This window comes from Lacerta agilis, chromosome 8, assembly GCF_009819535.1.
Source record: "Lacerta agilis isolate rLacAgi1 chromosome 8, rLacAgi1.pri, whole genome shotgun sequence".
Classification (NCBI taxonomy): domain Eukaryota; kingdom Metazoa; phylum Chordata; class Lepidosauria; order Squamata; family Lacertidae; genus Lacerta; species Lacerta agilis.
The window spans coordinates 54,324,439-54,347,817 of NC_046319.1; the positions used below are offsets into that span (position 1 = coordinate 54,324,439).

General features: G+C 44.0%; 1 protein-coding gene across 2 annotated transcripts; it reads right to left on the minus strand.

Annotated features, from left to right (window-relative positions):
- Nucleotides 1-467: 467 nt before the first annotated feature.
- RNF19B (ring finger protein 19B) lies at nucleotides 468-21,898 on the minus strand. 2 transcript variants are annotated; one of them, XM_033157570.1, is made up of 9 exons: nucleotides 20,956-21,898; nucleotides 9,463-9,668; nucleotides 8,168-8,309; nucleotides 6,656-6,818; nucleotides 5,758-5,872; nucleotides 3,782-3,922; nucleotides 3,219-3,426; nucleotides 2,481-2,612; nucleotides 468-1,243 (listed from the first exon to the last, which is right to left on the minus strand). In XM_033157570.1, exons 1-9 carry the CDS (start codon nucleotides 21,876-21,878, stop codon nucleotides 787-789), a joined length of 2,487 nt encoding a protein of 828 aa, XP_033013461.1. In that variant the 5' UTR covers nucleotides 21,879-21,898; the 3' UTR covers nucleotides 468-786. The 2 variants fall into 2 exon arrangements, with proteins under 2 accessions (XP_033013461.1, XP_033013460.1); XM_033157569.1 differs by having other exon boundaries at nucleotides 8,168-8,312; nucleotides 20,956-21,893.
- Nucleotides 21,899-23,379: the final 1,481 nt, after the last annotated feature.

Sequence of the window (23,379 nt, forward strand, 5' to 3'; positions counted from 1 at the left end):
TTATAATTGTGATGATTATGGCGTACAGCTGATGAGAACACCAAATTAACAATTTCAACTTTGGGGTTTTCATTAGCTGAATGCCAAAATCGTCACAATTATAACAAGCAAAGGCTTGACATATCTCGCTTTGCTTGTCATGAGTCTATCTCATATATTAAACTCCAGTAGCTAATGAAAACAATTGCTTACATAAATGGACTTTTCCACGATATTCTAATTTTTCGAGTTTCACCTGTATATTTTAGAGCAGGCTTCCTCAAACTCAGCCCTCCAGATGTTTTGAGACTACAATTCCCATCATCCCTGACCACTGGTCCTGCTAGCTAGGGATCAAAACATCTGGAGGGCCAAGTTTGAGGAAGCCTGTTTTAGAGCAAGGAACAAGCTTCACCAAGGCAGGAGCGCAACAAGGAAAATTCAGAAGAACTTACTAGTCCTAAGAAAAGGGAGGACAGGATCCACTATGAATGGCAACAGGAATCTTTATTAAAGGCGTTCTTTAGGCGTATGTTTGGCAGACATACGATGTACACACACACTTTTATGTACACTCTTACACAACTCACAGAGCATCACCAAGCGCTTGAACCAATAAATTAAAAAAAGAGATCAAGGGTTTATTATCGTGTAAGAAATGCCATTTCCCCAGAGTCAGGTTAGGGCTGCAGTCTGGGGAATCAGAAACAAAAGCCAACAATGACATAATCACCCCCACTCCTGGGTGGCCCTCACCACAGTAGAGGCAGTAACAATCAGTGTGCTTCTTCTCAGGAGAGAGCGGCCTCATACTCGGGCCTCAATGCACTCCAACGAAGAGACTCTCTCCTCTGGCCTGTGCCCTTCTGCTTGGGCACACTGGCCAATATGGGCACTTGGGCTCTCAGCACCTCTGGCATTTGAGGGATGCAGGCAGGCAGCAGTCTGGGGATAGGGGGAATCACATTCATCCGAGGTAATGTCAGGCACATCGTCCGACTGACTGTCTGAGCTCTCCAAGTCACTTCGGATGCTTTCAGGCTGTGCTAGAGTGATGTCCCAGGTTTTGCTAGCAATGCAATCTTTTTGCTCACAGCTTTGGTGGTTGCACATCTGCTCCTGCTCTTCTTCTGCTTCCTCCTCCTCATTCTCTGCCATCTGAGTGTGAACATGGAGAGAATCCTCTGTGCTGCTCCCACTAACAAGCTGGTAATGGCTCGGCTTGGTCTCTATGTCCACCTGGATCTCCATATTATTACACTCTCTGTGGAAGGAGGAGCCCGTGTGAGTTCTAGGTGACAACTTTTATTTCAGAACTATTTATTGCAATTCTGAAGTTCTGGCAAGCTAACATTTCTAATATAGTTTTTTTTTTAACTTACTACAAAATAAACAGTATAATACATGAACAAGGCCCCACAACATATTGCCATGTATCCCTGATGTGTGTGTGCTACCTGAGCCTGTGGTTAGAAAAAACCCAAAAAGTTAGCATCAACAACATTAAGTCACTGCTCCAATGTGGGTCCATATGTGTGCACAAAAACACACACTTAGACAGACAGACAGATATGTTTTTTAAACACTGGCAAAGTGCATCCATAAGAATAAACCCTGCTGGATCAAGCCAAAGGCTCATCTAGTCCTGCTCTAAACCTCACTCTTGCAGCCTGCAACAGGGGTACAAACAATTCAGAAATAATGAGATGGCTAACCCCTGCAAGTTATTTGAACTGTCATCCTGAGTTTCAGCAGCCTTTCCTGGTTCTAGGTCACACACAGAACTAAAGAATCCTGAAAACATTCCACATAACTTTATGCAAAATATGTTGCTTCCCACTAGGTGCTGGAAGCCTGTTAAGAGCAGGCAACAGTCTTGAAGTACACTGAGAGCACATAGAACTCTGTTAGCTGAAACAAGGTGGCAAGAGAGGTACAGTGGACCCTCAGGTTACATTACCTTCGGGTAACATAACTTTTGGGTTATGAACGTGGCAAACCCAGAAGTGTATACTTCCAGGTTTCACCCCGTGCGCATGCACAGAAGTGCCCTATTGAGCCCCGTGCGTGCACAGAAGCGGTGCCTCATGTTTTCGGGGTACGTACGGAACCCCGGAACGAATTAAGTTTGTATCCAGAGGGTCCACTGTATCTGAAAATTTACTCTTTAAGTTATTCGCAGAATAATGAAGTATCCAGTATGTGTATTCTTATGTCTCAGCTTCCAGTTAATTTTTCACTACACATTAATCAGCCCCTGTAGCTAAATACTTCTGAATGGTCTGCAGAGAATGATAGTCAACAAAGTCCATACCAAGCCACATTCATCCAACTTTTCATCCAAATCTGCCATACAAAAAAAGGCTCTTCTCACTAATAACTATTGGCAAGTTATGATGACCTCTTGCCAATATCTATTAACAAGATCAGAACAAAAATGATGGGCTTTCTTCAGAGACCACTGACCCCATTACAAACACAAACTAACTGCATTAACATACCTGTCTTGGGGGTTGTAGGAACTAATGATGGAGCCTGCCATAGCTCGCGTGCTGGCATTGTCACTGATGGCTCCAAGGCTGACAGAGTCCTTTGGGAAAATCTCTTTCTGGACATCAGCCTGCACTTCCAGCCTGGGCAAAGGACAGGAATTTATTAGGTTCTTTATACTAATGTAGCTCCCCCACCTCACTTGATGTGACTACACCAAGGAGTTATTTAATTCACAAGAATTAAGCATAAAGTGACTCAGTTTTAAGCAACAACTTATTTTGTTGAATTTTGCTTTGCCTGTTTTTCTCTAGAACAGGATTAGGTCATGTCTGTGGCCATGACTAACATTTCCTGTGTAGCACGTTCCCATACATTCTACAGTCAAATTCTGGGCTGTACATTTGGTGCTGGATAGAGATTTGATTACACAGCTGCCTATTTCAGACACTGGATCAGAGGAACAGACCTTATAACCTTATGATTCAGGAGGCAAGCTTTCTTGTAATTGTGCCAATGGGATGTTAAAGCATGCAAGACAATGCATGTCAAAAGGACAGAAAAGATTTAACCCAACTCATTTTTATTTCTAATCTAATCTAACCATGAAGTAAGAACAGGGGACATTATTGCATGGGAACACCTAGCTTGGGGTTGTGCAATACAAGCAAACTAGGTTTACTGAAGACTGAGTCTCAAACCCATGATATCACATACAGATGCTGTAGCCGAAATGAACTTTTATTTACCTGCTGTACTTTCCTTTCCCACCCAAGAGGACTCCACCGCTCAGGGTCCCCCCCGAGAGCGCAGCAAAGCTGGCTGTCTCACTGTAGTTGCCCTGCATGACACTGAGCCCATCAGTAGGGCTCCCACTGGTGCTCAGCACACTGGTAAGGCCTTCAATGCTGCTTTCTCCAATGCTGGGATTCTTCAGAGCCCTCCAAGCATCCGCCACTAGAGACCATGAAAAATATAAGAAGGAACATAACATAAAAGGTGATTTGACAGCAGCATTCCTACATTAGCCAGTTAAGTTCTATGTAAACTAGCATACCTGTAAGCAAAACAATGAAGCTGAATGAATTTAGTAGTTTTAAATATTTTTGTCCCTATCAGTTTGGAGCAGCAAGTGAAGAAATATGTACAAAGTAATGTGTTTGTAATATTAGCAAGAGAGAGAAAATCAAACTGACCTTACAAGTTCACCCCATCAATTATCTAACCCTTCTACTTGCCCCTGGATATAGCTGTTAAGCACAGCCCAAGTTGTTTCCCCCCATCAAGATTAAAAACACAGTTACTTCTTTACCTGTAATTGGCCCATCATCTTCATCAAACTCGATTTTGACTCCTTTCCCATTGGCTGTGCTAACTCCACAACCACCACCACGGCACAAAGAAATTGGTACAACTCCATAGACATATGCCAACATAATAGGGACTCCAATACCTGGGGGGGGGGGGGAGAATAAAAGTTAGTAGGAAACCAGAAACCTGCAAATACAGGTACATGTCCTCTCTGCACATTCCTCAAGGACAGGATGAGTGGCATCTCGCTCAGCTATCTTCTTACCACCATGAAAGTGCTTAGTCAGAGACTAAGAACACTATCAACTGGAGAGAAAAGTAGTTTGCATAAATTACACAGATGGCTACTAGAAGAACAGCAGTAACATGTAAGTAGCTTGCCTTTCTTTCTTCCAGTCTGTGTGCTGTTCCATGAATGGGTGATTGAAAACCTCAGGAGAATGACTCTTTCAACTGCAGTACCAGCATAAACATTCACATCAAGGATTAAGTGGGCATAGTGGGAACTTTGCAGTATAATAAAGACACCCAGAATATCCTGAGAAAGTAGCCATTTCTAAATTGATATTTGTGAGTATAGGCTGCTTGGCCAACTAGCAAAGCATGAAAGTTGAAACAACCAAACAAGGGAGCTTTGAAACGAGTTTGCCTTTGCACTAAGTCACAACAAGCATTTTATTCTAGCAAAAATCCTTGATTCTATGAAGATAGAAGACAATCATGAAACTGACACCCAGTGTGTGCAAAGCAAACCTCTTGTCATTGTGGGTGGGGGAGGCGGGGAGATGAATGACTTTATATCTTGACTAAGGTGAAAACAGGAAATAGATTTCAATTAAAGGTGAGGTCTGGTTGAGAAATCACCTTGTCCTCATGAAAGGCAAAGCTTAGCAAGAGAACAGGGATAAATAAAATTATTCTTAAAACATTGTTAAAGAGTGAGAAAATGCTGATCTATAGCAGGACTGAGGTGGAAGAACATGGGTCCAGAGGGAAATTATCAAATTTAGTTCCTTGAAGGTTCTTTGGTTGGGATGTATCTACTAAACTGTGAGATCAAGGGACTGTAAAGTATGGTGAAGAGTTCTCATATTCTCACCTTATGTCAGATTAGGAATGGAAACATATGTATTTGTTGTTCTGGGCACAGTGAAAAGACTCTTAGCACTGTAGAGATAGCACATGATACCAATAGCAGATATTGTGAATCGCAACAAGAGATCTATAGAGTTGCAGCTGATATTAATGTAAAAACAAACATCCTCTAGATCTATTAATGGAAACCATATCAAGGGTATCAGCAAATGAAACCATGTAAATCTACTGGGCATGGATAAAGGAAGCAGAGGTGCTTCTTTCTGAAAGCATGCTCTGTTGCTTGGACACAGTTGCCTATTTAAGTAATGTTAGGGAAGGTATTAACCAAGGCTCATTTTGAAGGAAAGACACACAACTTTTTATACTGAGTTATTATTTCAAGCAAAGAAGGGAGTGACAATGTTCAACCTCATTCAGCATGGCTTACTGTAAAAGATGCTGTGGTACTACAAGAGCTGGAGGGCACCATGTTGACTGCCCCTGCTATAGAATAACAGGTGGTGCATGGCACCATTAATATAAATGATAGAAAACTCCATAACTATATAGGGACAGAGAGGAGAAAGAGTTTTGTTTTCCTGAGCTCTCTCAAAGGAAGTCCTTGGCTGTGCCACTTCTGCAATGCCAGAAGATTACTGAGCAGAAAGGAATTCACTACCACTCCACAAAGCATGAACATTGACCACCACCACCCATCCCAAGTTCTGCAGATGCTCTGCAAAGGCATTGCATTGCGTCCTGAACTTAAATATATGTGTTCCATGTAATTAAGTTATAACCCATCTAAGCAGTGCTGGGGTTTGGAAATTCTTAATGCCACTGTCAGACTGAAGTGGTAGTCAAAGCATATCATCCTGTACTTTGTACTCGTCTACTTACCTACACTGACAGCAGCAATGACAGGCGATGCAATCACAGATAAGGTTACACCACCAGTGATGGCCAGGTTCCTCTTGTGTTTAGAGGTTTTTTTCCCCTCATACCTGCTATGAATCTGACATAAGAAGAATCAAGGATAAAACAGGCAATGCAACACAAAGAAGAATGGCATTCTAGGAAGATGTTACCTACTGCAGCTCTTAATAGTTCATAGCAGAGATGGCTTCTCCAGAAAAAAAGAAGAGAGGCTGAAGGGCTCTCTAGAGGTGGAAGTCTCACTCTGTCCATAACTGCTCAGACTGGCAGAAATCAGAGCAGGGACCATCAACAAGAATCAATGCCCCCAAATCAGCAGCAATTTCAATAAAACTTACTATGCATGCAAAGCCACAGGCAATATGCAGTTGAGATGGCCACACGTGTTCTAAGGAAAGATTACCCATCCCAGGTCCCACAATGCAAACTTCAATTATCACTGAGATCTCTCCACCTCCAACCTAAGAGTAGCCTCCTGAATCTGACTATAGGCCCTTCTAGTCCAGCATCTTGTTTCTCAGTAGCCAACCAGATGCCTATGGGAAGTCCACAAACAGCTATGAGTACAAAAGCCCTGCCCCACTGTCATTACCAATGATTGATATTCAAAGGTATGGTGCAGGCATCCCCAAACTCGGCCCTCCAGATGCTTTGGGACGTGGTCAGGGATGATGGGAATTGTAGTTCCAAAACATCTGGAGGGCCGAGTTTGGGGATGCCTGGTATAGTGTAATATATTGTATGGTCCCTCTTAACTATCAGGGGAGCCGCCGCCACCACTCCTGCACCACCCCTCCCCCCTGCAAAAAACCTTCAGCCTTGTAGTTGGATTCAATTCAATGTATACAGTTATTATTCTTACCTTTCTCCCAACATAAACCGGGATTCCAATGACCATGGCTGGAATGGCAATGCCAGCAATGAGGGAAATACCCACTGGGGCACCAATCAATGTTCCGAGCTGCCAGAGAATCTTCTTTTTACGACTCCATGGCTTCTTGCCCCAGAATGTGCAACCAGAAGGGCTGCAAGAGATTTCATATTTGGTCTTCAGAGGGACAAGATTCAAAAATGGGGGGAAGGCACACACCTGTCCACTAAGGTACTATCAAACCTCTTCCCTCCCCTTCCTGTCCAAGTAGCTAAAGGTGTGTCTACAGCACAGATGGGGAACTGTTTTGACTCTACAGCAGTGTTAGAAACTGAGATATGAAAGCTAGGAGCTAAATGGCACCTTAAATCTAGGTTATTGGCACAACAACGGAAAATCTAGGTGCGCTTTTTTAATAACAAGAATACAAAAGTGAAAATGAATGAACTGCAGCTAAAGTCTTATTTTCATTTTTCACATGGTCTAGTCCTCATCTGAAGACCGCAAAAAACAAAGGCATTCTTCTCCTGCCCCCCCCCCAAATATTCTTAAGAGGGTCTATTCTCTAGTCTTCAGAGAGTGGCTGGAAATGGGGAGGCAGAAAAAAGTCCTCATTTCCTTCCACTGTGCAGTTTTAATCTGAAATCTTAGGCTCAGAAACTGCTCTCGCTAATGAAATTCCCTGTCGCAAAACACGCCTAGAACAATGGGAGTTCCGAATGCTGCTCTGAGGCATGCATCCCCTCGCTGCCAACCCTCCCAAAGGACACATGCCAGCAGTGGGGGGAGGGCACACTTTCTCACAGACACATAATATGCACACACATGTACACAATAGGCCTACACACACACCCCCCCCTGTAGCTGATCCATGTACAATCATGGGTAAAAGAAAGTGCACCTTCTTTGAATTCTGTGGTTTTACATATCAGGACATAATAGCAATCATTTGTCCCTTAGCAAGTCTTAAAATTAGGTAAATACAACCTCAGATAAACAACAACACATGACATATTACACCATGTCATGATTTATTTAACAGAAATAAAGCCAAGATGGAGAAATCATGTGTGAAAAACTAATTGCACCGTTACTGCTTCCATAGGAATTAAGAGGCTAAATAGCAGACAGGGGCTGCTAATCAAATGCCCTTGCTTAATTGATCATCAGCAAATGTGCCCACCTCTATAAAAGCCAAATATTTTAGCAGTTTGCTGGTCTGGAGCATTCAGGTGTGTTTTAACACAATGCCAAGGAGGAAAGATGACAGAATGCTCTTAGAGAAGCAAGTGCTGCTGCCCATGAAATTGAAAAGGGTTATAAGGCCATCTCCAATTTTAAGTCCATCATTTTACATTTCTAAGTATGAGAACACAAATCAATATTTTATCTCTTTTGATACTCCCACAGCACAGTATCTTTTGAGTAGTGTAGGTTTTGGACCACAGCAATGTAGCTCTAGCAAGGTAGAGCAGTTTGAGGGCATTTTCCCCTCCAACTTACCTGAGGTAATGCAAATCAGAGATTTCCTTCATACAAAGCCAGCAGAATTCACAGCCACATACAGCACAAGTCATGTGATTACAGCTGCCATCATTCATCTTGATGATGTAGGCACTGCAACGTGGGCATGGCTTGATGTCATCTGCTATGGGAGTGAAAAGGAGAACCCAGTCAAATTTTGTGCACCTAAAATAAATCCTAGGAAGGAATGGAAAATCATTGAGATCTTCCATTGTAAGAAAGGTGAAAGAACCACCACAGTCTTACTCTTCCAGCCCATCCTCCTTTGAATGAAAAAAGGTGTGTAAATCATGTGGCAGGCCAAGATTCAAAAACCCCATTGTTTCTAATTCAATTGACTGTGCTTAGGCTCAAGCCTGACTTACTTATTTACTACATTTAAATCTCACCTTTCCTTCAAGGAGTTCAGGGGAGAATATGCTCCTTCCACCCACCCCCATTTTATCCTTACCACAATCCTGTCAAGTCATATAGGTTAGGCGGCAGGGGGTTGGACTGAGAATGAATGTCTGAAAATCACTCAGTAAGGTTATTGGCTGCGAAACTCATTCTCAGTCTAAAAAGGTAAGAGTATCCTGGGACTGACAACTAATTCATCTCTGATATTTTTAACAAGGCTGCATAGGATCATAGCTCATTATTACTGCAAGTCCTTTAAATTCAGGAGGTCCCAAATTCAGTCCCCAGCATCTCTAGTTAGGTCAGGTGATGGGGAAAGACCTCTGCCTGAGACCTTGGAGAGCCACTGCCAGTCAGATTAAACAATACTGGGCTAGATGGAGAAACAATTTGACCCAACAGAAAGCAGCTTTCTATGTTCTCAACTCCACCAAAACACACTGCTGTTGCCAGCATGCAATTTGAAGAATGACATTTGATTTGAACTGCATAGTTATGTTATGTCTGAGGTAAAGGTTTTATAACTCACTTGAAGCAACTGGGTACTTTAAAACAGAGGTGTGGAATCTTAGACCTCGGTGCTAAAAGCATCCCTCAAGGCCTCTCTATCCAACCTTGAGATTCTTCTCAGGCCACATCCCTTATTCTCCTCAAGTAGTTTTGCCTGTCCAGAATGTGTCCTTGAACTGTGATGATGCTTCCTGCTTGCCTAGATAGAGGAGTGTATGTGTATATGTGTAAACCTTTGCCTTTTACATTGCTGAAATGTAAGCTACCATACAAAGGTAAAAGTCACATCTAATCAAGTCAATCTCTTTCCCAGATCTTCACACACAACTGCAATAGTAACTGGTAAGTAGCTCACTGGTACATACCTGGTCCAGATTCTTGTCCATAACTGAGGCCTGAGGTGTGCTTTGTCCGTACCCGCAGAGTTTGTGCTCTTTGTTGGCGGGCCATGTCGCAAGTTTGGTTTGGGTGCCATATCTGCTTGCAGTGATAGCAAAATTCAGTCTGGCAGCCTTCTCTCTCACACGTCAGTTTGGGGCAGCTTGCACATCCATAGGCAATAACAGCATAACTAAGCAAAAAAAGTAAATGGCAGGACAGTATTATGTTTGGGACTTGTATTGACAAAACTGGACTATGTGAAGTAAAGCCACACAGACAACTGTCTCTGTAGAAATCTATTCAGCCACAATTAGCCTAGCTTTCTCAGATTTACTACCTATATCTCAGCAAAAATTAAGGTATTTTATTTGATGTAGTTAACATCTACAACCTAACATAATTAACCCTTGGTGAGAACAAGACATTTACTGACTTGCTTGTGTAACATTCTAAGAGCTCTAATCATGGGAAGCCTGTCATAATAAAGTTAGTTTCCTCCCCATTTCCCTTAATGGGCTTGGAATTAGCACTTTGGAAACAGAAGCACCAATTGGCAAACCATTTCTACCTGAGCACAAAAAAGAAGTAAGTCAGAAGAGAGGTAAAAAGCAATTCCTTGTCACAGAAGCTACCCACCATATACACACAAAAAATGACACAAGGAGGTTGTCTAACACTGTAGTCTGCATATTTTGCAAGGGTCACAAATATCACCCTTGTTACTCTTCTGGCTTTTAATTCCCAAATAATTGAGGTTGCATGACTATTTCTCAGATCTTGCAGCATGAGAGATCTGGAATAAATCTCATGATGCACAACCTGTGGGAGCTGGAGAAACCATTTTACCCAAGTGTAGCACAATTAGTACAGGTGACCATCACATACCGGTACCTACATGCCAATATGCAGATTCAAAAGACAGAAAAGGAGGTCCATGTATGTCTGTAGGACTGTTCTATATTTCTAGTATACAAGAATGCCCAGTACCAGCAGAGAAGCAGATTTAAATATATTAACTGGCACCATCTGTTATCAAATGGACTACCCTCAATTCATGCAAGTCCTCAACAAACACAGTTATGTTTCATCAGGAGATACAGAAATATGCATGACTACAGAGCATGGTTCCCTTCATTGTGCACTGTCAAAATCCAGGTAATTTCAACTTCCCCAGCTCAATCAAATTCTGCAGAACATGCAACCAGGAAAATGCAACCATTTTGTACTTAACTTGTTAACAAGTTATTCTAAATGTAATATTCATTTTTTTTAGTGGATATGATTCCAGAAAGCCATAGTTCTTACATGGAGGACAGGGCTGCTTCTGAGGGGAGGCCCTGTACCATACAATTTGTATGCAGCTGCTGGGGAATCTATACTTCCTTTTTGTCAGTTTGATAATCTCCTAGCAGGTGAGAAAAGAGGCTTTGACTATCCCAACTCTTCTAAACTGAGTCCCCACTGGGGAATTAAGCCCCCTCTAGCCATTCCACCTCATCATTACCAGGAAGACAACTGCTGTCCTACAAGAATCATCTTTCACAAGGAGAGCAAGAGGACAGCTGATAACATCAAGTTCAAAGACATAGTGTTAATGACAAACCTTTCAGTCTTGAAGGTACAGAAGCCAAGAATTCTCAAGTCTCCTTTAATCCGTTCATGTTTTGCCTCTTAACTACCCGCATTTCCACAGCCAAAACTACATTGAGAACAGAATCCACAAGTGGGACCTGCAACAAAACACTGAAGTGCTTTTATTTAAGGTTCCAGCCAGCAAACCAGGCCCTTTTCCAAGACACTGCATTCCAATTCACATGCTTACACCCACCCTGTTTTCTGGGTATCGCCTCTCATCCTGTCAGTTTTCAACACCTACTGAGCAGTCTCAGTCTTCATATAACCATTTGGTTTTAGTGGGTCTTTTAAGAGGCAGGAGGAGAGTCACTGTGGTTCATAAGCTATCACTGCATTCACCAGAGAACTTCTTCCCATTGGGGCAGCTTTGATGACCTGCACCTGTTGTTGGGCCAGATAGATTGGGGTTGCTATCAGGTGTCTTACCAACACTGCTGCTAAACAGCTTCCCTGACCCAGCTGAAGGAGGTGTCCTTGACTGTGGTGTTAAGAGAACCCCAGGACTGTTCTGGAGAATTCAAAGTTCACGCCTAAGCTGCCTCTATTGGACCAGCCTCCACTGCAACCATGCAGGTGTCTCAGCATATTTTTGCATGGCCTGACATACAATATGGGATATAACTTTGATTTTAGTCTTTGCCACAGGGTGCAAGAGAGATTGTCTGGAGATGTGAAGGCATTGTTCTAGCCCTGCTGTTAGATAATTTCTTGATGAGATTTGGTGTCATGACAAAAATCCCTCCCTGCAAGCGTAAAGAGTCTATCTGGTCTGCCGTTGAAGACTTATGGAATCCAACTGATTCCTGAATGCTCTGAGAACGTTTCCTGTCTTAATGTGGAACGGTGAGATGAAGCAGGCTATTAACAAAATTGTCCTCAAGTGCTCTGTCTGACACTGTGGAGCCTGAGTAACACTGTGGTACTCTGCAGAATTTCAGACAATGAGGAGACTCTTGAGAGTCCCATGGACTGCAAGAAGATCAAACCTATCCATTCTTAAGGAAATCAGGCCTGAGTGCTCACTGGAAGGACAGATCCTGAAGCTGAGACTCCAATACTTTGGCCACCTCATGAAAAGAGAAGACTCCCTGGAAAAGACCCTGAAGGAGAAGGGGATGACAGAAGACAATATGGTTGGACAGTGTTCTCGAAGCTACCAACATGAGTCTGACCAAACTGGGGGAGGCGGTGGAAGACAGGAGTGCCTGGCGTGCTCTGGTCCATGGGGTCACGAAGAATCCGACACGACTAAATGACTAAACAACAACAACAAAGTGTCATACAACCTTAAAGATGTGGTTGTGTGACCACTCCTCAATAAGCAAACCAAGGTTTATGATTAACTACCTCCTGAACACAGGTTCTCCCTTTTTAGCCAAATCAAGAATGGTGGAAGTCCTAACACAGGCTTATTGGAGGATACTAATTATCTTGAGCCATTCCAGACTGGCTTCAGGTCATAGTATGCTCCTGATCAGCTTTGTAAGATACAAGTTCAGGGCAAGATATTGCAGTGGTTCTGGTCCTACCTATGGGGTTGGTTCCACAGCTTCCTTGCAGTTATGCTGTGGGGTGCTGCAGGGCACTATTCCATTGCCAATGCTATTTAACATCTACACATAGCCATAGGAGTGGTCATTTGAAGTTTGGAGGCAAGTTCTATTTCTCTACAGTCGTACCTCAGGTTACGTACGCTTCGGGCTGCGTACTTTTTGGGTTACAAACTCCGCTAACCCGGAAGCGTAACCAGACATGTGCGCAATTTGCGCATGCGCAGAGCGTTTTTCGTGGGTTTTTTGGGTTACGTCCTTTTTGGGTTACGTACTGTAACCCGGAACGGATTAAGTACGTAACCCGGGGTACCACTGTACTACATTTGAGTCCTGAGTGTCATGCATGACCTTCAGAAATTGAATATGAATCTATCCTGGCACTTGCTGCTGGCCTCTTGTTTCTGCCAAAGTTTTTTAAAGTGTAAAGCAGATTTTTATATAAGCAAGGCACTGGTTACAGGGTACAGAAGGTACAAGAAAGGTTTAGATGCATGGCTAGACACAAGTGAACACACTGAACTAACAAGCAGCATGCCCCATCAGCCTGTTGAGGACGGGGGTGCTTTTACTGTGTGTGGTAAGGAGCTGGAGTCCTTCAAGTGAGCAAGCAAATTAGCATTCCTCTGAGTGGGTTGGAACTGCGATTTGTTCATGCAGGTGCCAGTACCTCCATGCCCTTGAAGACGGAAGTGGAATTGGCTCTGCATCCAACCTACTCTGTTGCCTGCCCAGAAGGCAGCGGCTCATCACTGGCAGGAGGTAACATCAGAGGTAGTTCCACAATAGCCGAGGTCTGACTAGAGGCAGCTGTTATCACAGAAGAACAACATATCTGTCAACCCACTCGATCCCTCCCCTGAATCCAGCTGTGCACTCACTGCCCCCCTCCTTTAGCTGAGATTCCTGCATTACAGGGGGTTGGACTAGATGGCCCTCAGGGTCCCTTAGAACTCTATGATTCAATTCCTTGGGTTCCAATATTTCTTGGGATTCTAATTTCATCTTCCACAAACCACTGGGACCCTCTTCAACTCCCCAAGTTCTTATTTTTCATCTGGATTGGACCAACTGCTCCACAAGACCTCCACAGGACTCATGGCAGATTCCTTAATGAAGTACATTGTGGGTGGGTGTTTTTGAGTATGGAAATAGGGAAATCTGTCAGTTCTAGATGCGGTTGGACTCCTTCTGGAAGGACAAGTGTACAATTTGGGGGTACTCTTTAATCCATCTTTTGTCACTGGAGGCCCAAGTGACCTCAGTGGCAGGAAATGCCTGTCAGGTCTGGCAGGTATGCTAAGTATGATTATTTCTATACAGGGATATCCTAGCTACTGTGATCCACATGCTGGTAACCTTACAATTGGGTTACTGTAACACATTCTATGTGGGCTAACCTTGAGGTTGGTCTAGAAGCTGCACCTAGGTTGCTGGAGATTCCTGCTGCACACATATAACATCAATAAAGAGGGATCTGCAATGGCAGTTCATTAGCTGCTGAACAAAGTTAAAAGTATTGTTTTTGACCTCTGAAGCCCTAAACAGCTTGGCAACTGATTACCGGTATATTCAAGACTCCCTTTTCTTTATGGTCCACCAATGGCACTGTGATATTTGGGTGGGGCACTTCTGACTGCACTGTTTAGTTGGCTGGAGGGACAACTACTGTGGCACTCATTTTGTGGAATAAGCTCCCCATGGAGATCAGGAGAGCAGTGGTGATAGGATAATTTCACAGATAGTTAAAGACCATTCTGTTTATCATGACATTTTCCAACAGCCAATTTTAAGATATTTTTGGGTTCTAGCTGCTGAAAAGATATGACTATCTAGTATTTTAATTGTTAATTGTATTTATTTTGCATATTTTGAACTGCTTTGAGGTGCACAAATTTATAAATAAAAAGCTGTGTGTATACAAATATAATATAATACAAGTCAAGTCAATAAAAATACCTTGACCTCAAGTACCAATCTGCCTACCACCTTTCACTTCCACTGACTGAATGAGAGCTAAATACATGCCCCACCCTATTCACTCTGCTCTACTCATTTAATTCTGCCAACACAATGAATTTATTTTAGTGCCCTGAAATTTCCCCCTCAACCTCAGTGAAAAATACAAAGCAAGGAATGTCAGACAGCAGCACGAGCTGACTACAATGAAAAAGGTAGTTCCAGATTTGTATGCAGATCTAACTGTGCACCAAAGACCAACATTACCATGGAAACACACCCTTGTGTTATGTCTGCAGTTTACCTCCCTAGGCAGAATAGCTAAGCTTGCCAATTTATGAAGATGCTTAAAGCATGGGTGGGATGCAGAAGCCATGAGGATTTTGCATGCTATTTTTCTCAGAACATGCTTTTACTGCAGTCTCACAGAAACACTGAACTATGAAACCTCTGTGACAAATATTTTCTACAAAACAGGGAGAAAGAAATCACATGCATCGTTCTGAACCCACAGAGATTACTGACAGCTACTAGGTACTACTTCAGGCAGCACATATGCTATCTTGGCAACATGTACAATTGACTTTTGTATAAATGTGACAGCTATTCATCAGAACACATGCCCTATCCCACTGTCTCTTCCAAATGTTTTTTACATATAAATCCCCCACCTGATAGCTGAAAAATTGATATCTACTGTTCAAGCAAGTGATATGCAAACCTGCAGCTGGATTTTGTGCAACTAATTTTTTTGATATTATATTCTAAAGGTATTACTAGCACTAGCAGCTGCACTGCCTGCTTGTGCTGTTCACCAACCCACCTAACATCCCCCCACATTAACCCCCTAGAGCAGGGGTTAGCAAACTTTTTCAGCAGGGAGCCGGTCCACTGTCACTCAGACCTTGTGGGGGGCCGGACTATATTGGGGGGGGGGGTGAACGAATTCCTATGCCCCACAAATAACCCAGAGATGCATTTTTAATTAAAATCACACATTCTACTCATGTAAAAACAAGCTGATTCCCGGACCGTCTGCGGGCCGGATTTAGAATGTGATTGGGCTGGGTCTGGCCCCCGGGACTTAGTTTGCCTACCCATGGGTAGATCTGTGCTCTTTCTCCATCTCCCCCTGCCTCCTGAAACTTATATGAAGATTCAACAATTGCAAAGGGGGAAGGGAAAGCAGCGGTTAGGGCATGGGTAGGCAAACTAAGGCCCAGAGGCCGGATCCGGCCCAATCGCCTTCTAAATCCAGCCTGTGGGTGGTCCAGGAATCAGCATGTTTTTACATGAGTAGAATGTGTGCTTTTATTTAAAATGCATCTCTGGGTTATTTGTGGGGCATAGGAATTCGTTCTCCCCCCCCCCAAAAAAAAATAGTCCGGCCCCCCACAAGGTCTGAGAGACAGTGGACTGGCCCCCTGCTGAAAAAGTTTGCTGACACCTGCCCTAGAGCTTCCCCTTCCCACCCCATGTAATTCCAAAGCTTGCTTTTCACCTCTCAAACCCCATTTCTGATGCCACTTCTCTCTATTCTACAGCCTCACTTTGCACTCATTTCATCTTCACCCCCTTGTCTGCCTCGTCCTCTTTTTGTACAACACCCTTACATACAAACCAACCCCATGGTAATCTCGGGTACCTTCCTCTTCCCACACATCGCAACTAAGCACCTTTTTCACCTTCCACTCAATTATGAAGCTATTCCCTCTTATTCTGCAGACTCTTTCATGACTCTGCTTTAGTCTTCAACTCCATTCCCATGCCTCTTACTACCTCTTTTTTGCAACCCCTTTTACACTATTTTTACCATCACCCCCTTTTTTATTCCACCCTCATCCTCACTTTTCTCAACTCTCCCTTGCACACAGATCACCATTTGCATGCTTTCTCAACTCCCCTATTCTGCAGCCACCTTTGTAGACACACACCATGATGATATACATTACTGTAACTTTAAAAATGAATAGAATCATAAAACCAAGACTGTCAGTTGCTGTTCAGTTTTAAAGGATGCTGTACATATATGGATGTTTGATTGTTAATAAACTAACTCTTCTAAATTACTGCACTGAATCTGGAACTTCATGTTAAAGACAACACATGGTATCAGGAGTGACATACATTCTGTGAAGCTACTGTGGGAGGGCTCAGCATTCTTTATTTCTCTGAGGAATGGAAGAGAGAGAAGTTTGAGAAATACTGAAAGAGGAAAAGAGGTTGTTTTAAACTGGCAAAAGTCTGAATAAACCTGTGGTGGAGTAACCCTCAGGGGAGGGGTGGATTGTGATTTTAAACAACAGCAGAGGTTTGAGTAAAGCAAGAATGGAAGACCACTGAGGATTTTTGCTTGTTTTAAACCAAATCGGTTTTAAGAAAGAGAACAAGCGCAGAGATGCTGACAACACAGAAGCGAACAGCACAAAGCTAAAGGAGAGCCTTTCGAAACTCCCTTCTCACTGTACTCAAACCCTGTTTTAATCTGCCACTTTGCCCCACTCAGTGTCACCCCTGCTACTCTACTCAAACTTCTGCCATTGTTTAAAACCACTTTCCCCCTCACAATGCCTCTCTCTTTTTTGCTACCATGTCATGACAACCTTCTGTGCAACCTACCTAATTTTGCCCCTTACCCTGCCCTGATTTCATGCAAATCTGGGATTGTGATGAGGCACTACAAATGGGGGCTACCTGATTATATTCTTACATTGTTATTATACACAGAGAAATGTAAAACATAACACTTTAATATGGAAAAGGTCTGGTTCATTATCTCTTGCCTGTTTCCAGACTTTTGGCAGGGATATTTCATTTTTAAATGAACCTCTGCAAATTTAAGAACAGTGTATTTTTTAACAAAACAAAATCTAGATTCCAACAGTGAACATCATGAAACCCACCAGTGTCTCAAGTTTGTTACATAGGGTACAGTGCTGAAGCTTCTTTCAGAATGTTTCTGGATAGTCTTCAGGGTCTCTATGTACAAACTATTAGCTTAGAATACAAGGAAACCAGATAGGATATATTTCATTTCAGTGTTAAATAGCACACTAACCTTCAGAACCCTGCCACAGAAGTAGCATTATCTCAAATAAAGCAAGTTGGCGGCATCTATCCAAGAGCAGGGTGTTCCATCAGCTTGTTTTATGTTTCCTATCAAATCTGATAAATTTTGCATCAGCTGAATAGAGGAAACAGTTAAGTGATAACCAGATTCTTGCTAATTTAGCAAAGCAGAAAAACTGCCCAACAGTATTTAGTGGAGTTAGCATGTGGGTGGTATGCTTGCCCACCTTCTTTTGATCTCTAATTCCTCTAATTATGCAGTATAGCATAATTTGGGACTGCCAGCAACAACATATGCATGCCAGAAATCAACAGAATCAGAAGCAATTACAACAATATTCTGCAGTGCCCAGTACATTACAACTTCCCCTACCCCATCTTTTAAGCTGAATGTTCTAAAGGACAACTTAAAGACTCATTGCTTGTACTTTCCATGCTGTGTTAGAGAAACTTTGGGAGGCTGATTTAAAAGAAAATAGAAGTGAAAGTAAAACAAGACTTACTCAAATCTCATTCTGACTAACTGCCAAAGGCTAGGCCATTTCCCAGTTACCCAACTGGATGTTGAATCACAATGATTCAACATTTCACCACCTGCATCCCCATACATAAAATGCTTTCTTACCAGAATGTGCAAGTTTCTGTTCTTACTGAAAGTCATTGTTTACAGTTTCCTCCACTGATGTGAAAGGATAGCTTAAGTCTGCTGAACTTCTCAGCATACAAAGGGCTGGGAAAGACCCACAGTTCCCTGGCATTTTAGGAACAGAAACTTTTCAGTAAAAAAAAAAAATCCACCACAACCTGAAATACATGCAACAATTGGTGACAACCTCCATTTTTAAGATGTGATCAGAAAATGTCAAATCAAACTCCCCTTGCCCCTACTTCCAAGAATCACCCACTCCTCCTCATCTGTAACATCAACCCCACATAAATAAATATTCATTAGTACTTAAACAAGATTCTCAGGAAAATAAATTTTACTGACAAAATGATTCTGAGCAAAGTCTACCTGCAACTAAGTAGACAGGAATGACACAAAGTACAATTCACACCTCACTGCAGGACCTACTAGTTAATTAACTACCATCAGCAGTGCCAGCCAGTCCTTGCCAAGGATTCAAGCCACAGAATGATTTGGGAGTATCTCGATCACCATAACCTGGGACTTTCCACAGCTGTCTGACACATTATCCTCCCTCTTGATGGGCCACACCTCCTCTCTTACTGAGACCAAAAAGTCATAGTCTGTAAGCTAACAATAAACCACAGTTTAAGATTTGTTAAGATCTTTTGATGAAGGGCAATTTATTAATAACCACCACTACTCATGGTTTCTTAGGTAAGTTTACGCTGCTTGTACTGGAGAGAAGAAAAGTGGGATCCATCAAGCAGCAGGTACTGCTGGTTCATGCTAAACCACAATAACCCAGAGACCCCAGCTTATCTTTACAGGCCGACACAAAGTGAGATAGCATTTCCATTTCATTTCAGTATTCCTCTTGAGGATTTGATTGCCACAGAATAGAGTGAACTGTTTCATTATACCGGTAGTCTGTCCTTTAATAAATTTCTAGAGGCACAAATCCTTGTAAATGCAGTTAGTTTTGTTTACACATACATGTGCTTCCCTCCATTACTTATGTGCTGCCCTCCCTTTACAGAGGTAAAGACAGTCCTTAACAAACAGCCCTGTAAAGAAAGTGTTCACTCAGGAGTTGCAGCTCCCTGTGTCCTCTAAAGGTTTAAACTGCAATCCTATGAGGAATGTATATGCTGATTTTTAAATACTTAATGCAGATTCTAGCACATCTTTTGCACTTCCAAAGTATCTGATAATGAAAGTTTCATTTTCCTTTTCACTTTCACTCACACCTATTCCTTTGCAAAATTATAACCATTAGGCAGCAAAAGTAGCTGCCTTAATTAGATGGGAGAAACTCCTTTATTAAGGGCTGCGAATGATTGGAAGAAGCTAAGCGCATTCAAATTGACACTTCATTGCTGGACATAGTCCTGCTGGTGCACTGCATGCACTTGATCAGCAATGCTTTAGTCTTAAAAAATTCTGCTGTTTGCCACCATTTCCCCTAAGGATATTGAAAGAGACAGTGTGAGCAGTTTGGGAACAGGGCACTTACTTGTCTCCCTCTGGACAGAAAAAGTCAGATGAGGCACCATTGTTGAAGTAACATTCCCCGTACTACATTAATTTCTATAGGAACATGGAGCAGTCTGGGCTCCTTTCAGAGGAAGGGCAGGATAGAAACTTAATAAAATAAAATAAGTGAACAGTAGTTACAAATACAATACTTATTACTGCATACAATGTTATTAGCGTCCAAGTGTTTTTCAAACACTCCTACAAGTCGGAAAAAATATAAAATAATGATGTTAACTTTATTGCAGATAAGGGGCTAAAGCTAAATGGCTTGCTATGACTGTTCATAGCAGGTGAGATTAACTATAGACACAATTATACTGTACACTATTTCCCAAATGAAGCAGCAGTGTGTGAACTAAACAAGAATATAAAATCTGCAAAAACCACCTCTCCCACTAAGCCTCTGGGCTTAATTCCCAAACCACTTATCCCCAACAGAAAAAAGCCAGAGGATGCTCTTCACACCCCTTTTTCTTATATTTCCATCACTCTGCCATTTTCTCTCTAAACTATCCAATTTTAAACTGTAAACTGTTGATGGTAGAGTGACATACCAGTGGCTTGGCTACAAAGACAGTATTTAGTCAATGCAAAGGCACCTCCCCTGCACCTTTAAATTTTAAACTGCAGATAGGGCTCAGTAACATGACATTTAAAAAGAGTTCTCTCCCTAGTAGTGCATGCCCGTCTGTGAACCTTGAAACCTGGTACACACCCTGCCAATCATGGCTGGCCCCAATCGAAGTATTGGCTTGCTTTTGCTCTGAATTGGTGCAGGACTAAGCACCTTGGAATCATGCTGTTCTGAGGTTTAATGTCCCCCACTGGCAAGAGCCCGCTAGGTGGTGCTGTCAGGACCTCACCCCTATCTGCAACCTGGAGGGCAAGATCCAAACCGGCCAACTCTTCCAGGGTTGTTGTAAAGATCACAGCTGGCTAATGCAGATAAAGCAATTTACTCCCCATAACGGCCACCAAAGTAGCAGCTGCTGTTTTTACTTTTTTAAAATATTATTATTACTATTATTATTATTATTATTATTATTATTATTATTATTCGTGTCCTTCCTCCTGCCCCCGCCTTTGCTCTCTCTCACCCGCAGTCCGGGGCCGGGCACCACCTGCAGTCCGGGTCGGCGGCCAGGCAGCGGCGGAGCATGAACTCCTCATACTTGGCGACGAGGTGGGGCGAGTCGCGCAGGAGGAGGCGGATGTCGGCCGGGTTGAGGCGCTCGCTGCACTCGGGGCAGCTGATATTGACGCGCGACTCGGTGATCTCGATGCGCAGGTACTGGCGGAGGCACGAGCGGCACGAGCGGTGCGGGCACGAGAGGAGGCGCGGCGCGTTGCCCGCCGGCTGCCGCACCAGGCACAGCGGGCACTCCAGCTCCGACGGGGAGGACTCCTCGCCGCCCTCCTCGCACTCCGCACCACAAGACGACGACGAAGACGAGGCGGCGGCATCGCCCTCCCCGGTAACCGCCGCCGAAGGAGCAGGAAGAGGCTGTGGCGGCGGCGATGAGGGCGGCGGCGGAGTGGCCCGGGTTGATGCTGCGGTGGGGCTGGCGATTGCCGCCGCCGCCGCCTCCACCACCGGGGCGGGCTTGGCTTGAGGCGGCTCTGGCTTGGCCTTGGCCTTCCGGCGGCGGCGGACCCCGGCCCCGGAGGCTGAGGACGAGGCGGCAGAGGCGGCGGCCGAGAAGACGCTTTGGAAGCTGAGGAGGCGGCGTCGGCCCCGGCTGGTGCCGCTGTTATTGCCGCTGTTGCCGTCACCTCCTCCTCCGCCGGTGCCTCTGCCACCTCCTGCTTGTCCTGAGCCGCTCTTGGGGCATTTGGCCGGCGGGGCAGCCGCGTGGATCGAGGTAGAGCGCGGGGACTCCGAGTCCTTCTCTGAGCCCATCGCGAAGGAGAGGCGGACGGCCGGAGAAAGCGGCGGCAACGTCGCCCGCTCGGCTCTGCGCCTCCTCTGAGGTGAAACCAGAGAGAAAGGGGAGTGAGGCGGGGGGAGGAGAGAGCGCATGCGCGGCCGAGGGCCCGACCAACCGACCCACTGACTGACTGCTGAGGTAACCCAACCGCCGCCAACGGCCTTCCAGCTCCGGCTGCGCAGGCGCAGGCGCGTCAACTCCGCACAACTCGCTTTCCTTACCCAAGCGGTCTGCTCCTTTCGCAATGCGCATGCGTCCCAAGCGGGGGAAGGCGACTTAAGAACCAATGCATTTTATGTAATTACATGTAATGCAGGCGTTGTGCTTTGAGCCTACGAGCTGCTCATAGAGAGTGAAGGTCCAAAAGGAAGGCTCGTGAGGCGCTCTCAATCTCAGAGGGTGGGCAGGCAAAGCCTTGTTTCTCTGTGTGTGCAGAGTTCATGTGAGCCTCTGCTATTTTTGCCTTTGATTTGCCTTCCCACAGAAAAAAGACAGTGTATAAGTCTTATAAAATAAATACTGGGCCGGAACATGTTCAGGTTGAGGAATAGCATCAAACAACTCTAGCTGGCTCCAACGCCTTTCCCCCCGCCCTAAAGTGCGTTTTCTAAATGCCACACGTTCCAGCTGTCACCCCAAGGCACTAATTTTACCCCTATAGTTGACAAAGGATGTAGGGCACAATCCTCAACATATGGGCAATAGCAAAGCACATGCTTGGCATATAGAAGGCCCAGGTTCTAGCCCTGGCATCTCCAAACCCCCCCCCCCCGTTCCCCTCAAAGAGCTACAATTTCCAGAGTGATTTAACAAACCCAGAGAACTCAGAGAATTGTAATTCTGGGAGGGAAATAGGGGGCCTCAACAACTCAGAACCCTTTAAAAACTACAACTCCAAGGATCACCATCCTTAGCGCTTGATAAGCCTGTAGTCGTGACAAGAGCCATAAAGTCTCTAGCTGCTCCGGGTAAGAGAGCCTCATCTTGCATGATGAAATCCCAAACGACCAAGACCCTTCAGTTTCTTTAAGTTACTTTGTTTCAGCTTCCTCCATTTCTGGATGCTTGCTTTGTATTTATAGCCAGACACAACATATTATGTACTCTGTGTGTGTAATTATACATGCATGACAATTGCCGTTTAGACACTTGTCCCTGGTACCAGGATCTAGTGTCAGTTTTTCTATGCACAGTGAAAACCAGAAGCCTAGATCATCTGCTCCTATAGGTTCCAAAGCTTGTAAATCCTATTGGAAACACTTGCTCTGCACCAGAAACACCAGCAGGAATCAAGGAACTGGGGACCTATTATGACAGAAGGTGCATTTCTCTCTCTCTCTGGGAACTACAAGGTGAACCCTAGAGTTTGCATCTACTTTCCTGGGTGAGCAGCTCCCTGTTCATCTGTTCAAACATCACTTGTTTTTTCACTAGAACTCGTAAGATCTGGACACCTAACAGATACATGGAATCAAGTTTGCAGAAAGGTCTTCAAGCATGTTCTACCATTCAGCTTCAGTCTCCAGCCTCGGGTTATAGACTTGCAGCCCCCAGCCCAGTGGGGGACTTTCTGTAATAATGAATAAACCACGA

What these genes read in the sequence shown, in the direction of transcription:
- RNF19B (XM_033157569.1), bottom strand. Translation starts at nt 21,878, where the DNA reads ATGCGCTCTCTCCTCCCCCCGCCTCACTCCCCTTTCTCTCTGGTTTCA. An exon ending in TGCCCGGCCCCGGACTGCGG is followed by an intron (nt 9,669 to 20,955) that starts GTGAGAGAGAGC and finishes TTTTTTGCTTAG; the next exon opens with TTATGCTGTTATTGCCTATG. An exon ending in AGATGATGGGCCAATTACAG is followed by an intron (nt 3,427 to 3,781) that starts GTAAAGAAGTAA and finishes CATGGTCTCTAG; the next exon opens with TGGCGGATGCTTGGAGGGCT.